Source organism: Notothenia rossii (assembly GCF_949606895.1).
Source record: "Notothenia rossii genome assembly, chromosome: 1".
In the NCBI taxonomy this organism is placed as follows: domain Eukaryota; kingdom Metazoa; phylum Chordata; class Actinopteri; order Perciformes; family Nototheniidae; genus Notothenia; species Notothenia rossii.
Genome location: NC_136912.1, coordinates 63,256,086 through 63,273,514, shown reverse-complemented (window position 1 = coordinate 63,273,514; position 17,429 = coordinate 63,256,086). Strand labels below are relative to the sequence as shown.

Sequence of the window (17,429 nt, the reverse complement as noted above, 5' to 3'; positions counted from 1 at the left end):
CACATTTAGTGCAGATATTCAAACACAAACTAAAGGCATACGTTTGCTTCAGATGCACAAATGAATGCTAACCTAAATCACCATGATGTGAAATACTGCTGAGTCCCACGTTTACTTACGCTCACTTCTATGAATCCAGGCATGTCCTGGATGATCACCAGCCCGTCACTCTCCTGCTGTCTCCTCCTCCACGCTCTCCCTACGATCGCCATGGAAACCACCATCATGGCTGCTGCCACGCACCCTGCCACCGCTGCCACCAGCGTGTGCTTAACGGGCCCCTCAGGAGCACCTGGGTCTGCAGCCTTCACCAGCCTGGGGTGAGCATGGACTGCAGAGCGGGGAAGAGGTTGTGACACCAGCAGGTCCGATATATCTGAGGACAAGGAGACAACAACCATGGTGTTTCAGAGATCTTAGGAGGACAGTAGAGATGTTTGTTATTGGCATGGGGTGCGGTTATTGCTGCTTGTGGAGAGACAGGAGTGACTCAACTGGAGATGAGACAGCTGGCAGAATCAGGTGATCAGTCAGGCGATAAAAGCATGATGGGAGCTTGGTTCTTGTTTCCTTCTGTAGGCTGATTCCTGAGAGGAGGGACGTGTTTGGAGTAGTAACATCTGGACTTGGGGAGTGACGTTGAGTCCAAAGGCTAGTTTTTGGGAAGAAACCCGGTTTGTCTTTGTCAAATCCTCTTCTCCTTCAATCATAATCAGTTTGAACTGCAGTGTAAGCAGGGATTCTGACAGTGGCTCCTCAATAGGAACACGATGAAAGGACAAGAGGATTTGAGAAAAACAATCAGGTTTGTATTCCAAAACCTTGCCTTACCCAACAAAAAAACCTAAAGCAAAGAGACTGCCATGCCGAACACGTCCCTCCCATCAGGACCCAGCCTGTAGCAAGAGACGATAACCCAAGACCCCTGGAAGTATGCTGGCCATTGTTGGACATTTTCCATTGTGGGCAAAAGTTGATACTGTACCACACTTACGTTTGAGTTTGTGACTGCATAGGCCCAAAATACTTCTCCCTATTGATTCTATTGATAAAAAGAGGTCTGGTAGATCAACTACCCAGTATGAACACTTTTATAGCCCTTATTAAAATATTTAGGGTTAAAAGCTTTAAAATGCACTCAAAGCCAAATCTAGAGTTATTTTCTTTCTCCATTTATTTGCTTGGGCCAGGATCCGAGGCAGAGTTTTTCGGAAAACGTAAGTGCACATGCTCTATGAGCCAGAGTCCCTGGATAATCCAGATCCTTTTTGTACCTACAGTCAGTCAATTTTTGGCTTTATGCGGCACTGAGCACATTTTTTAAAGATGACACTGTATCCAGTTATCTTTATACATCCATGCAAGAACCAGGTTACCATCATGTTTTGATTGTCTAACTCAGGGGTCGGCAACCCGCGGCCCTCGAGCCGCATGCGGCCCTTTAAGCCCTCTGCTCCGGCTCCCTTGAGCTTAGACAAAAATAAGAAGGAAATAAAATAAAAGTATTTGTAGGACTATTTATATTTTCTTGCATGGTTGAAAATGTTTCGTATTTTGTATTTTGAGGTGATACTTTGACACATAAATAAAAAACAAAACGGTTTTAATTAGGTCAACTAAAATATGCGTCACATCGTGCTACGGTCCCGCGCTAGCGTCTTTTCTTGCAGGCGAATAACCTGACCCCGGCTCGATGTGCGAACTATGGATACATCAAAGAAAAGTATCGGAGGAACACAAGATTTAATTCTACGTGGACAGAGTTATATGTTTTCATAGCAAAATAAGCTGGTTTACCGGTATGTTTGATATGTAGAGAGAAGTTGTCAAAGGTGCTGCAGCCTTTACGTATCGAGGAACAACACAGGAGAGGATGACAGCTGACGATCTTCAGTCATAATTCAATGGGGTATGTAATTTATTTCAGAAAACAGTTTTTGTTATATTCCATGGAATGCTCTTAATGTCCCGATAGCAATGAATATATTAAATGCTTTGACAATAAATACATAAAAAAATGTATCTCTGGAAGCCGTAGCACTGTAAAAAGCACGACCAATCATCTGAGCCGGCCCGGCTAAAATGACTGGATAGCCTACCTGCCTGTAAGCCTTCCATCTGTGCACAAACTTATCTCATGCCCTCATTGGTCATGTGCGCGTTCGTGTGTGTTGGAGGAAGAGACAGATTTTTTTCCGGTTGTGTATTTTCAAATTCTAGCGCACTCGAGTTGGTTTCTCCATTCTTACCTACCCTACCGTTAACTCTTTTTAGGGTGCAGCTATATGTTTTATTTATTTCAAAGTGGGAACATTTTAATTATATTTGTTTTCCTTCAAATGTGCAGAGGACTCCTCAAGTGCTGTGTTTAATTTATTTTAAAGTAGGCCTGTGTATTATTTGTAATTCTCTCCTTATTATTAGTTCTTTGTTTCTTATTAGAGGTTAACCGTTTTATATAATGTAATAAATAGCCTAATAAATGCAAAAAAACTGTAGTTTTTGTTTGATACAACAATAAATACAACTTTATAAGCTATCAAGCTATGAAATATGTTTTGCGGCTCCGGACAATTGTTTTTGGGAAAAACTAGCAAAATGGCTCTTTTGGTCAAAAAGGTTGCAGGCCCCTGGTCTAACTGATCACCTGATTCAATCCAGCTGTCTGATCACCGACCGAGTCATGCAGGTCTCTCCGCCACCAGACAGCTCCATAGCCACACCCTACCGCCATAATGTTATATACTGGGGTCATCTGACTCCACACCTTCCAGACTGAATAGGAAGTAGGCATCGTCTCCTTTGATGAAGTTCCTGCTCTTGAGTCTACTGTGGGTGATGAATGAACTTGTTCCGGTGCCTGGGCCTCGATAGTAATAGCTGCCATCGGACGCTATCACCTTCGAGCCCACCTTCCGGGGATCGTCCCAGTAGAACTCAGTGCCTGGGAGAAACAGACCCACTGTCATTCTCTGACAAAAAAACAACTCATTGTGGAAGGAGTTTCCATCCTTCTCTTACCATCAGAGGACATCTTGTCAGGGTCGGTGGTGACCATTCTGTGCATGTTCATTTGCTGTCTGATGTCAGACTGCTGGTCCATAAGGGCCATAGTTGCCTGTTGCCATGGACACGGCCACTTGAGTTTGTGGTCGTTGGGGCCGGAGGTCAGGTAGAAGTATGTGCCCATGTTATCCGGACTGCTGCTTTTTCCGTTTAGGTACACACCGACCTACAGATCACAGAACAGAATGAAGTCATTTTAAAGTACTTTTTTTTTTACTTTAACTTCATGATTAGATGATTCGAAAACATTGTTGCAGCAGACATCAGTGCAAGAATGCTACGGAAATGTGAGTTAAATAAGTATTGTGTGGTAGTTGCATCTCAAAGTGAGGTTTCAGATTGCAACCCTCACTTACTAAGGGTGTCAGAGAACTTTGGTGTCCTTCGGGTAACTAAAAATCTCAAAGGCCCTCTGTAGAACCAGATTTTGGTTTGTCCATTCTGGGCTACTGTAGGAACATAGCCAAGAAACATACAGTGGTGAACTCCATGCAAGAGGACCTCCCCATATGAAGATATGAACGACTTAAGTTAACAAAAAAAACAACAAGGTTTCAGGTGATCATAGACTTATGAAGTTATAGTTATACATGTTATTGTGTTCCGTTAATAAAATCCACTAATCCTGAACTAGGGGTATCTCAAAGTGTAAATTACTTGGTGCTTCAGGACTTGTGATATTGAGGTAATACAAAATCATCCACCTCTACTAAGCAGTGTTGAGATCTTCATAGTATGATGAATATTTAAAACAAGAGTTAATTATAATCAATTATATTCTTGAATAACTCACAATGAAAATGTTTCATATGTTATGTTTTTCTATATTTACAGTATAAACCAAGTTGTTGGTTAAGTTGAGGGTAAGACCTATAATGATTTATGGGTGTCACTGATAAGGGAGAAGGCAGTTTCTTCCCTCTCCTCTCACAGCAGTACACAGGGAGGGGGGCTCCGGACTTAAGGAGAAATACATTGAGGCCTCAAAAAGGTGGTTATGTCATAGCCAAGATTAATATTTTGCAAATCCTGCAGGGGTCATGTCCTTTTTACACAAACATGGGAAGGTGTGTCTTATGCCATAGCCAATAGAATATGTCTGGTCATGTCCAGTCCTGTACATCAGAGGCCATGCCCAGTTTTCCACAAATATGGGTGTGGAGGAGGTGTTTTTGGGGTTTTCTATCCGGTTTTTTAGCATACAGACATTGGGTGAGAGAGTGAGAGCTTCAGAGCTGGGTTAATAGCTCTCGGTAAGGTTCTCTCAGACTTGGTAAACATCTCTCAAAATGTCTTGGTTGAATGCTGAGTGAATTACTTTGTGAACTGAGTGGAATGATTTGATGGGTGATTTGTTTGTGAATATTAGGCCCGCCAGCTGTGAGGAATCTTCCTCCGAATTCATGCGGACAGGTGTGGGTTTTTGAATGTTAATCCCACCATCGGTGTTGGAATATAGGAGTGTGGTTGTGAATATTAGGCCCGCCAGCTGTGAGGAATCTTCCTCCGAATTCATGCGGACAGGTATGGGTTTTTGAATGTTATTCCCGCCGTCTGTGTCGGAAAAAAGGTGTGAATTGAGTGGGTGAAAAATGAAAGTTTGAATGTACTTTTTATTATCACCGGTCATTTATGAGGAGATGCCTCTAAATTCTATCGGGAGATTTAAAAATCACAACTGAATTGGGCAGTTGAAATTACAATTTTGGTAATAAATGTAAAACTGTGAATTAAGTTTTAGATTAGAAAACAAACCCAGCATGATATGTTTCGTATAACTATAATGTTATAAAGAGAGAAGGTAAAAACCCTGTATTAGTTTGGACCTATTTTTCTTCAAATAAACTGATCCCACCTTTTGGATTGGGACAACTTAAAAGACATCTGCGCTCTCCTCTCTTGCTTCAAAGGTAATATTGCACCCTGCCACACTCACTCTTAGGTAGGGCCACACCTTATTTACTGATATCAAAATCCTTTGGGATCGCTTAAACAGATTGAATTGAGTTGTCTGAATTGAAACAGTAGTTAATTGAACCTGGTTCTTCGGGGAGTTAATAGAGGTGAGATCTTGCTGACGTTGGTGGATCTGAGCCAACCAGTAAACTTAAATAGACTCAATAACTTTGGTTAGGTCAATTAGTAGGTCTGAGTAATTTCCCGGAATAAATTATCAGGTCCTCACCAACTCTGAAGGATTATTTGAATTATTTGAAGTATTTAAAGTAACGTGTTATGGCAGGAAAGTTCAATCTGGTATATTCCTTTTAATGTCACCTTATATATATTCATGTGTGTTTAGAGAGGGATGCAAGCAGGGGACATCCTAATTTGGGGATAGCTCCAAAACTCTGGAATGTTTCCCTCATAAAAGAAGAGGGTGCGTTACACATGCTTAGGGCAAATGTGTGTGTTTTCATTGCAGTAAATATATGTGCTACATGATTACTGTTCAACTATACCTCTGTTTTTATTCTTTCATGTGTGGGTACTAAATGGCTACAAACATTGTGGAGAAATTAGCTTAAACATGTTTTATTACTCTATATGAAATGGAAGCAGCTTTTATGACAGGGACGAGAGAGCTGGGGGAGGGAACATTCTTCCTAAGTTTTTCAGCATGTCAATTATCAGAGAAATCTACTTGTTTTCAATAGACGTGTGTGGTTAGTTACTTTGTATTAATAATAACAGTATGTGTAAAGGAAGCTGGAAATATACAATGTGAAACCTTTTATTTGAAGTAAAGATGTGAACAATAGCTCAAACAAATGGAGGGGCTATAGGACAAACGAGTGTGTTCTCTATATTAGGCCTGTGTGAAGTTTGACTATTTGAAAAGCATCTCTAGTACTGTTTAAGAGCATAGGTCATGTGTTCCTCGTTATTATTGATATGAAAGTAATTAACATGTATTACGTATATTTAGCCAACTATAACAACTATATCTTAAAACATACTTTTAACTTGTGTGTGGTAACCTGACGGGGGGAAGATGGACTCAGGGACAAAGGGCCATAAAAGGGGATGTGTGTGTGCGGGCTGCAAGATGTGAAATAAGAGCAGGTTCGTACCAGACACCAAAAGGTGTCTGGTTTTCGTCAAACTGAAAGAGACTTTTGGTTTCCGGGTTTCTTCTGCTGTGTCGCACTGATTGGGGGCGACAGGCCATGTGATGGTCTCTCCCAATAAGATGACCTCTGGGGGAAAGCACGCACACACCTCCTCCTGTGTTTTAGTATGAAAGCCTGTGTTTTCCTTTGGTTCACGCTCTTGCTTTTGACTGGCCGTTCCTGAGACCTGTCTCACACGTGGTAGAACCTGAGCCCGGAGTACTCTGCAGAGTGCTTCGTGATTCCTTTGTATTTGTATTGTTACTTTGTATCATTAAAACAAGATTATTGTTTCACTTGCATTCTGGTGTTTCTTAATCCCTTCCTTTTTACAAATTTACCCAGCTTATCAAACGACACTCGGAGACGAGGTTGGTTTTAAACATCCTCCAAATCTCCAACAACTCTTACAGCAGTCACGCAAAAAGTCTCCATCAGGAAGAGCTAATAAGCTAATTATGCTTACCAATTTTGTGAGATACCATAGCTTGCTTGTGTTACACCGTACTTTTCAAAAGGTTTATGTAGACTCACTGTTGGTCATATCAATTCAAGTCAAATTAGATGATAAATTATCATAACAAATATATATTTTATATTTGATACTTATTTGATATGAATAAAATATGATGCCCTACACCCTGGTGCTTTATTCGACCACTCCACAACTGTGACTTAACTCAACGGTTGAGCTCTTGATTGTTCCAAGATTAAATATTTCATAGGCGTTTACCTGGAAGGAGTAGCCTGCAGGGGACAGAAAGCGCGGGCTGTACACTTTCTCTCCTACAGGGGTGGTATCCAGCAGGCGGGTGATGTTGCGAATGTGCCAGATGTGCTGAGGGCACTTTGTGGTGGACAGGTTAATGTCATCCAGAGAGAAACCTCCCTTGGTTGGACTACTCCCCCTCACGCCCTCAAACACCACACGCGCCTTCTTCATCACATTCACATTGATGGTATGCAGTTTCCAGGAGCCCATGACTCGTCCTGTAAGAAAAATAATGTAGATTTTATAATGGACTGGTAAATGGACTGTACTTATATAGCGCTTTATCCAGTCTTTAAGACACCTCAAAGCGCTTTTACATACTACAGTACATGTCATTCACCCATTCACACAGAGCAGTGTACTTTACTCTAGGACCTAACATTCACACACCGTTGGCCATGCCATCGGGAGCAACTCAGGGTTAATTATCTTGCCCAAGAATACATTGACATGTTGACTGCATGGGCTGGGATCGAACCCACAACCTTCTGGTTGAAATACGACCGCACTCCCTCGCAGCCACAGTCGCCCTATAACAAAATTATTTCCTATGGTTGAGGTTGTTGGTGCATTTTGAAGCTTATTTTTGATTGATCTGATTACATGGTAAGCCGGTGAAAATATGTGCAGTCACAAACTTCAAAATTGTGCAGACAGAAGCTTCAATTGTAATTACATGTAAACCATACCATAATATGTAATTTTTCGTTTGTTACCTAAAATACTCTTGAAGAGCCTCAGTTTGCCACCGGGGTTGGCCTCGTCATACTCTCTCACCCAGATGTTGAGAACATCATCGACCGCCCCGCTGTTATGAAGGAAGATGGTCAGACACTGGGCTCCGGGTTTGGGGTAAAGCCAACGACTCTCCAGGAAGGCACGGTCACCAGGTTCAGCAGAGGCTGTGCTGAAGTGCATGAAGTAACCTTTTCCTGAGGGCAGCGGGAGACAACGCTGGTTTAGTTGGCTCTTTAGAGGTTTGTCATATTACATTTTTATGGTTGCCTATTTAAAAACTTCAAGGTTCTTTATTTGTCAAACGAACATAGCTACTGTGTAGCTATGTCGATGAAAATCTTGTGTCACAGGCTTCTCCAACAGTGCAACACAAAACACAGAAAAATAGTGCAAGTAAATAGTAAATACAAGAAGAACATAGTTTTAAAAAGTGAAATAGTGCAATAAGAGTCTATATGCAACTCAAGTCATTGAAATATGATATATTAGGTAAATAGATACATATTTTTTAAGTTACAGCCAGATGAATGTTGTGGATGTTGTTTCAGCAGTTCAGGTGTTTAACAGTCTTATTGCCTGGTGGCTTTAGTCCGGATGCTGCGGCCAGACGGCAGCAGGCAGAACAGTTTGTGGCTGGGGTGATGGGGGGTCTTTTATAATCCTGAGGGATTTCTTCCTGAGCCGCTGGGAGTAAAGGTCCTCCATGGATGGCATCTCCGTTCATCATTGACAATTCAGTAGGCTTAAAGTCTCCTCCAAATCATACTGCCTGGACTATGAGAGGTTAAAGTTATTAGCTACCGTAAGGGTTGGACGACTAAAGCTCTGAGAGGCAAAAATAAAGGATACTTGGGATCTATTTTCTAATTGTGGTTTAAAATAGATTGTCATTGGAAAATAATCCTTACAAATTAAAAACAACAACAACAACAACAACAACAACAACAACAACAACAACAACAACTGTGAAACAGATTCAGTCAGATTAATATTTCTGAATGTTAAGTCTTCATCTGGGAAACAGGTGGAGAAATACAACTTTTTGTCTGGACAATCTTTCATTGTTTGTTGTTGTAATAGTCATTTTGGCCACTAGAGGCTGAGGTGCTCCACAACACTATGTTCTCAATAGAGAGGCGAAGTCCCGCCCATCTACTTCCGACCCATGGGACCCCGGAAGCGGAAAATTATACATTGACGTCAATGGAGAGAGAAAAGTCATCTTTCGATCCCGTTTGAATTGTGCCACGAATGACACATATGATGTTTGTCAAATTAAAAGAACATTTTGCAAGTCAAAAAAATAAAAATGTGTCGTAAAACTGTGAAGTTACAATTTTTTTTGTGTGAAACCGCTCAGTGAACTACAGGTCTCTGGTCTCGCACAATACGCGTCACCATCACAAAGATGGCTGTCACGTTAGTAAATTTCACCTGTTTCTTTCAGAATGAGGCGAAAAAGTATAAAAAGAGGTGAAAATCACTACAAGTCTGGGCATGTTGAGAGCTGTACATACACGAAAGGGAGCGGTTCTGTAAGAGCCAGCATGCGGGACCGGCTTTACAAGGTTTCAGTGAGTAATATGAGTGCAATGTCTAAGGTTAATGTCAGCTAGCTAACAAGGTACACTAACGTGTTTTGTTTTAGCAACTAGTTTTCTCCTTAAGAACTTTGTGGTGTCTGTGTATGCTGTGGATAACATTAGTGTTCACAAGAACAAGATACACTCCCGTGTTTTGTTTTAGTTGCTCTTCAGATTGAAGCGGCCAGTTCTATATCGACTATATGTGTGATCTCCTTTTTACATCTCGTTGTGTCATTTGAGTTTATTTGCTGTGTGTAGATTCAAGGATTTTGGTTATCTTGTCCAGGGATGCAAACTTGTCACCTTTCGGCGAAATTCTCCGTTTTGAATCCAAAATAGGTCGTTTTTATGATTCCTGTAGATCTGCAATAAAAATATTTTTGGGGTATGGGAGGGGGTCTGGGACCCGGATTAATGTGCGGCCGCGAGCTTTTTTTTATATATTATAATGAAGCGCGAGCTGTGTGCTCGAGTCTTCCTGCCTGTCGGCTCTGCTCATGATGTATAATAAGCCTCTGCTGCTCGGCGATGATGGTCTAGCAGCTTCAGCAGCTACATTACCTACGGTGCGTTCGTTAATATTAACTGTGCGTCCGGAGTCACTGTGGCACAGACTGGACCGCTGGTGAACAGCTGTTAGAACGGGCCGTTCAGGTGTTCAGAGTAGAGCTCCCTGTCGGAGCGGCAGAGCGTGATATGCACTGAAAAGTTTTTTTTCCCCGTCGCAATATTATCGTTGAGCTAGCTAACTAGCATACATTGTCACTATCTGCTAACGTTAGCTTTAGCCTTCGTTTTCTAATCGTTTTTTTCATAGGCTATAAACAGAGGTGGTATAAGTATATATCTTGAAATTGATTAAAAGTAGAAGTACTCAGTTCTTGTACTTGAGTAAAAGTAGAAGTACCAGAGTGTAGGAATACTCTGTTACAGTAAAAGTCCTGCATTCCAAATGTTCCTCAAGTAAAAGTAGAAAATTATTATTATCAAAATATAGTGAAAGTAGCGACAGTAAAAGTAGTCATTTTGCAGATTGGTCCATTTCAGAATAATATGATATGTTTTATAATGACTGATCATTAAAGTGTTATCAAAGCTGGTAAAGGTGCAGCTAGTTTGAATGACTTTGTATACTGCAGGCAGGGTAGCTTTTGGATTTACTCCAGGTGGAACTAAAGTCTGATTTAACACTTGATTATATTTCACATCATTCATCCACATCTGTAAAGTAACTAAAGGTATTACATACATGTAGTGGAGTAAAAGTACACCATTTACCTCTGAACTGTAGTGGAGTAGAAGTACAAAGTAGCAAAACATTGAAATACTTAAGTAAAGTACAAGTATCTCAAAATTGTGCCCAAGTATAGTACTTGTTGAGTTTATGAACTTGGTTACTTTACACCAGTGGCTATAAAGATAGAAAGACTAAGCCTTGCACAGAGGCATGAAAATACATTTTCAAAATGCTCAACAGTGCTGCCAAAATTATAAACTGACTGCTACACAATTAAAATAAATGCTTTTTATATATTTCTACTAGATGTGACACTATGGCGTTTCTGTTAATATTAACACTGCTGCTTTAGTTGTTCTGACTGCTAAAATCCTGTTATTCCTAATTTTAAAGCCGATATTCTGTGGGGTCAGGGGGCTCGGATCCTTGTCACCTTTTTCATACCTGATGAGTTTGCATCCCTGTTGTCAATTTGTTTGGTTATCTAGGCACAGCTGTGTGTGACTCCCTCTGGTACACTGGTATGTGTTTTCCTAATGTAGAGAGCATTGATTAATTAATAAACTACACACTGACTCTAGATCCTGACCAAATCTTTATTTTTTGATCAAATGTTTTTCAAAAAAATGTATTGTATATTATATAACAGCTGCACATCACAGACCGGAGTCTCTGCTGCTGTGGACCACGATGGAGGCGATCATCCTCCCCATCCCCAAAGACCCTGCATGGCATGGAAATCTCTTCCTCCTGGAACAATTCTACACCCAGCATATGCTCCCTGTGTTGGCCAGTAGAGAGGAGGACATTTAAATAAACATATTCTTAACACCCTCGGACTCTGCGTTGTGTTTCGTATGTGTGATGGGGTGTTATGCAGAGGGGAGGAAAACAGGACACAGCAGATTGGGATTGTGGTGGAGATGCTGAGCAGTTATTTAATTGTTGCGTGTAATTATTATTATACTGCGTGCTTCTTAGTTATTCCATCTTTTGCTGTAACATGGATCTGTATGTAACTCTATATTTACTTGTTATCTACCACACTTCCTTCTACATCATACACCATCATTATACATGATAGTGTATATAGGATATATATATATTTGTATACATATCTGTAAATTGTATAATTTTATTTTTCGTATTTGGGATTTCTCTTTTGTCCACTCAAATACACTTGGCCCTTTCTCTTTTCCATGTGGAAAATGGCAGCTGCATATTCTGCTTTTCTCATCTGCTCCCTGTCTGCTCATCTACGATGAGAAAATTATATAATTAATTACTAATAATCATTTAAACCTGTTATTACCAATATTTCACAAATTCTTCATGTAAACTTAAGAGTACAGCTGTATGTTGAGTATGTCAACTTTGCTTGGTTCATCTTACTGGGGGGGGGGGGGGGGCAGCTACATGGATGTCAGTGCAGTCCACAATAATTTTGCAGCTGAAGGCAGAATGAATTTATTATTGACTCAGAATGAAGCACAACTTCATGTCATACAATACATTGACTTTATTTGTAATTGTGTAAAAGAAATATGAGCATTGATTAGCAAGCAGGACCTGCAGGAACAGAGAATGGTGATGGATGGAGCTGGGAAGAGAGAAGAATAAAGACAACAGATCAACTTTATTATCGGATATTAAAAATTCAATTTCAAAACAAGTTGCCGCTCCTACAGTTTTCTAGTATGTAAAGATGATTTCACATGACCATTGCAAAATATCACACTCAATACATGTGTGTCTCTGGGGGGTGCATTGTGCCTTTGATGTATATAAATAATATACCATAACCAAATACTATTACGTACAGTGGAAATCAGGTTGCCAGAGCAGGTCAGTCCAGTGTGCTTGTTCCTCAGGGTCTCAGCAGTTACAGGTGAGGTAAAGAAAATAAAAGAGAAAAAGGTCAGTAACAACACTTTAAAGTAACAACACTGAATAATTATCTCTTTTAATAATTTTCTCTCAGTAATCACTCAACTACTGTCTTTCCAACAAACAGATTGACTCACCCTCACTATCATCACAATGAAACACGTCCAGAAGAATGTCATGCAAAGCTGCTTGCCTTCCTTCCTTCGACTCTCCCTGAACTGCCTGATCTTTTAATGGTCAATGTTAACCATTTGTGCAGATAGCATTAAGTAGAAAAGATCGCTGATACTAATGTGGGGTTAGCCTACCTCCCGCCCCCTTAGCACCTGGTGGAGGGGGCGATAGGCTACTCTTCAAATGTTTCACAAAATACTTACCATCATGAATACTCTTACTGTTTAACATTTCGGTTTACTTCGTGTTAAGGCTAATACAAATGACAAGGCTAAGTAATGTAATATAATGCTAACTAACATGCTCGCTACTAGCTAGGTAGCTAACTTGACTATATTCCATGCAAAACATGTATATTACCTGATATGTTTGGTCCAACGACTCCTGGTCCTTTCATCAGACGGGAAGCGATAGAACGAGCAAGTGGTATGATCTCTTTTGTGATTACAACCTCGTACAAAGCACACAGGCATCTTGTAAAAGTGAATTTATTGGAGCAATCTCTTATATTTATTGGAGGGAATAAATCAGTCTTCTTCTTCCTCTTTGCTTTGCGAGTCACAACCAGTCTTGGAGCATTATCGCCTATGACATCACTTACGCGACCCAGAATGCATTTGGGATTTGTAGTCTTTCTAGTTGCGTATTATTCATAGTCTTATATTTCAGCATTTTTACGACAAACTGTGACTTTTTTTGCATGGAAATGATTGTTTAAGATTGACAAACATCATATGTGTCATTCGTGGCACAATTCAAACGGGATCAAAAGATAACTTTTCTCTCTCCATTGACTTCTATGTATAATTTTCCGCTTCCGGGGTCCCATGGAGGCTCCCGGAAGGGGAGGGACTTCGCCTCTCTATAGAGAGGCGAAGTCCCTCCCTTTCCGGGGGAGCTCATGGGACCCCGGAAGCGGAAAATTATACATTGAATTCAATGGAGAGAGAAAACCTATCTTTTGATCCCGTTTGAATTGTGCCACGAACTACACATATGATGTTTGTCAATTTAAAAGAACATTTTGCAAGTCAACATTTTTTAAATGTGTCGTAAAACTGTGAAGTAACACATTTTTTTGTGTTAAGCCGCTCAGTGAACTACATGTCTCTGGTCCCGCACAATACGCGTCACCAACACAAAGATGGCCGTCACGTTGGCACATTTCACCTCATTCTTTCAGAATGAGAGTAAAAGTATAAAACGAGTTGAAAATCACTACAAGTCCGGGAACGTTGAGAGCTGTACATACACGAAAGGGGAGTTAGTCGGTTCTGTAAGAGCCAGCATGCGGGACCGGCTTTACAAGGTTTCGGTGAGTAACATGAGTGCAATGTTTAACGTTAATGTCAGTCAACAAGGAGGAGAATGAAAAAGAAGATGATGAACCACAGACCCGGCATATAATGACTGAAGTGTGCAGGGCTGTGTTAATTTATGTTACTGTTATCAATAGCATTAGTTGACTGAGAAAACCGTCAAGAAAAAAAGTTTAGCGATGTTACGAGTCGACTAGTATAATATGCCCACGGCTGTGATTGACAACCTGGACAGCCAGTCAGAAGCTAGAATGCCAACCTAGAGAGCCAATCAGAACCTAGAACGGGTGTACTGTATACGGGTGTGTATGCTGTGGATAACATTAGTGTTCACAAGAACAAGGTACACTCCCCTGTTTTGTTTTAGTTGCTCTTCAGATTGAAGCGGCCAGTTTTATATCGACTATATGTGTGATCTCCTTTTACATCTCGTTGTGTCATTTGAGTTTATTTGCTGTGTGTAGATTCAAGGATTTTGGTTATCTTGTCAATTTGTTTGGTTATCTAGGCACAGCTGTGTGTGACTCCCTCTGGTACACTGGTATGTGTTTTCCTAATGTAGAGAGCATTGATTAATTAATAAACTACACACTGAGTCTAGATCCTGACCAAATCCTTTTTTTTTTATCAAATGTTTTTCAAAAATGTAATACACATTAAAAAAAATACAATGTACAATCACAACCAATACAACACAAATTACAAAAAATACAGAAAAAACAAACAATAACAACAATCAGACAAGAGGACAAAACTATGGAAAAATAAACCCTCCCACCCCCAGATCCGGACCATCCTTGTATTATTGCTCATTCAATCTATTATAGCAGGCTAACAAATGGTACTTACTTTATTTGTACAGATTTACATGGGAGAGGATGACGCGATGCAGAGCGCTGTCTGTGGTTGTGCACGGGGGATGTACAAATGCAGCCACGCTGCAGCATTGGCAATATTTGCCATGTGGCAGATCAGCTCCACAGAAGTTGAGTGCCAGTGGAGGAAGCCTGGCACTTCAAAAGTAGTCCAGCCGATGTCTCAACTCTACCAACAGCAAGAGGAGACATACAACCCACTGGCCAGAAACATCGCTACTGAGGATGTAGACTGGTTCAGGTCTGCACTGAGGGGCACACAGTGTGGCATGGCATGGCTTTTGTCACCTGAGCCAGAGTTGCAGCCTCAACATCAGGCCATTGTCACCGTGCCGGAGCTGGTGAAGGAGCATGGGGGTCGGGGGCTTGAGGCAATTCTTGCCTCAATGCGACTGAGCAGAGACCAGCAAGCTGCCATCCAGACAGCCACCGTAGGACAGCGGACAAATCCTCAGTGGCAGTTACAGAGACAGGGCAGGTTGACAGCCAGCAATTTTGGTGCTGTGCTGAGGTCGGGACTTTCATCCACTCCATGCGCGTCCCTCATGAAGAGGGTGCTTGGGGGGTAGAATTTAGACGGAGTCATGGCTGTCAACTGGGGAGTTGTAAACGAGGTATGTTTGGCCAGTGTGTTTGGCCTTTGAAGTGTGACACATATGTAGTGATAAATGCTTCACCTGACCACTGTTCCTAAATAAAAAAAGTTTTCTGCATCGTCAGTCATTTTTTCCAAATAATTACCAATATTTCACAAATTCTTCATGTCAACTTAAGAGCACAGCTGTATGTTGACTATGTCAACTTTGCCTGGTTCATCTTACTGGGGGCAGCTACATGGATGTTGGTGCAGTTGAAGGCAGAATGAATTTATTATTGACTCAGAATGAAGCACAACTTCATGTCATACAGTACATTGACTATATTTGTAATTGTGTAAAAACATATCAGCATTGATTAGCAAGCAGGACCTGCAGGAACAGAGAACGGTGATGGATGGAGCTGGGAAGAGAGAAGGATAAAGAAAACAGATCGACTTTATTATCTGATATTAAAAATTCAATTTTCAAAACAAGTTGCCGCTCCTACAGTTTACTAGTATGTAAAGATGATTTCACATGACCAATGCAAAATATCACACTCAATACATGTGTGTCTCTGGGGGGTGCATTGTGCCTTTGATGTATATAAATAATATACCATAACCAAATACTATTACGTACAGTGGAAATCAGGTTGCCAGAGCAGGTCAGTGTGCATGTTCCTCAGGGTCTCAGCAGTTACAGGTGAGGTAAAGAAAATAAAAGAGAAAAAGGTCAGTAACAACACTTTAAAGTAACAACACTGAATAATTATCTCTCTTAATAATTTTCTCTCAGTAATCACTCAACTACTGTCTTTCCAACAAACAGATTGACTCACCCTCAATGTCATCACAATGACACATGTCCAGAAGAATGTCATGCAAAGCTCCCTGCCTTCCTTCCTTCGACTCTCCCTGAACTGCTTCCTTAGCACCCGGTGGAGGGGGCGATAGGCTACTCTTCAAATGTTTCACGAAATACTTACCATGATGACTACTCTTACTGTTTAACATTTTGGTGTACTTCATGTAAGAAAATAATAACTTCATGGTAAGGCTACTAAAAATGACAAGGCTAAGTAATGTAATGCTAACTAACGTGCTCGCTACTCGTCGCTACTAGCTAGGTAGCTAACTTGACTATGTTCCATGCACAACATGTATATTACCTATGATATTACCTGATATGTCTGATCCAGCGACTCCTGGTCCTTTCATCAGACGGGAAGCGATAGAACGAGCAAGTGGTATGATCACTTTTGTGATTACAACATGGTACAAAGCACACAGGCATCTTGTAAAAGTGAATTTATTTGAGCAATCTCTTATATTTATTGGAGGGAATAAATCAGTTATGAAATCTTCTTCTTCGCTTTAATTACGAGTCGCAACCACTTGGAGCATTATCGCCTGTGACACCACATACGCGAACCAGAATGGGATTTTGGATTTGTAGTCTTTGTAGTCGCTTATTTTTCATAGTCTTATATTTCAACAGTTTTACGACAAAATGTGACTTTTTTGACATGGAAATGATTGTTTAAGTTTGACAAACATCATATGTGTAGTTCGTGGCACAATTCAAACGGGATCAAAAGATACTTTTTCTCTCTCCATTGAATTCAATGTATAATTTTTCGCTTCCGGGGTCCCATGGACCGGAAGTAGATGGGCGTGACTTCGCCTCTCTATAGAGTGGTGCAGGGATTATGTATTTAGAAGTAAATTAAACTGCACACGGGTTCCCTCGACAAAAAAGGGGGATTCCTCCATAGGATTTTGGAAAATAACTTGATTAAGGTCTGTGGAAAACGACCCTGTTTGATAAATGCAAGTTTTGTTCAGCTGGATAATATCCATCTACCCTACTTTTATAAAAAAAATTATCTAATCGCCAGAAGCAAAATGCTAACGTTATGCTATAAACGAGCTTCAGCCGAGTAAAGCAGGGTCGCACGACTTCAACGTCACGCCAACTTAAGATTCAAAACTACAGTTTCAAAATTGTACAAGTTGAAGCAGGAGGCAGATGCTGGCTTTCAAGCAGAACAGGGGCAAACAAACTTAGCGGGAGTGTTTACG

The 17,429-nt window shown here is 40.7% G+C and overlaps 2 protein-coding genes and 1 long non-coding RNA gene across 3 annotated transcripts in view; 2 read left to right on the top strand and 1 right to left on the bottom strand.

The window, feature by feature from the left end:
* Positions 1–17,429, bottom strand: part of LOC307019328 (meprin A subunit beta-like) — a gene marked incomplete at its 5' end in the record, with an annotated part of 41,553 nt that overhangs the window by 1,886 nt on the left and 22,238 nt on the right. The window contains 5 exons of the mRNA XM_079650125.1: positions 120–376; positions 2,768–2,944; positions 3,022–3,232; positions 6,913–7,169; positions 7,668–7,883. Of these exons, the coding sequence (XP_079506251.1) occupies positions 120–376; positions 2,768–2,944; positions 3,022–3,232; positions 6,913–7,169; positions 7,668–7,883 (1,118 nt within the window). The remainder of the gene's footprint in view (positions 1–119; positions 377–2,767; positions 2,945–3,021; positions 3,233–6,912; positions 7,170–7,667; positions 7,884–17,429) is intronic.
* On the top strand, positions 8,127–11,345 carry LOC307032961. The gene is made up of 2 exons (XR_013806391.1): positions 8,127–9,263; positions 11,162–11,345. It is a non-coding gene; the product is annotated as an uncharacterized lncRNA (long non-coding RNA).
* LOC307032916 (uncharacterized protein) lies at positions 13,626–15,760 on the top strand. Its single transcript, XM_079671194.1, has 2 exons — positions 13,626–13,888; positions 14,755–15,760. Exons 1-2 carry the CDS (start codon positions 13,718–13,720, stop codon positions 15,334–15,336), a joined length of 753 nt encoding a protein of 250 aa, XP_079527320.1. The 5' UTR covers positions 13,626–13,717; the 3' UTR covers positions 15,337–15,760.

Excerpts from the sequence above, each read along its gene's own strand:
- LOC307032916 (XM_079671194.1), top strand. The coding sequence starts at position 13,718 with ATGGCCGTCACGTTGGCACATTTCACCTCATTCTTTCAGAATGAGAGT. Across the intron at positions 13,889-14,754 it reads ACCGGCTTTACAAGGTTTCG|ATTTACATGGGAGAGGATGA; the intron begins GTGAGTAACATG and ends TTATTTGTACAG.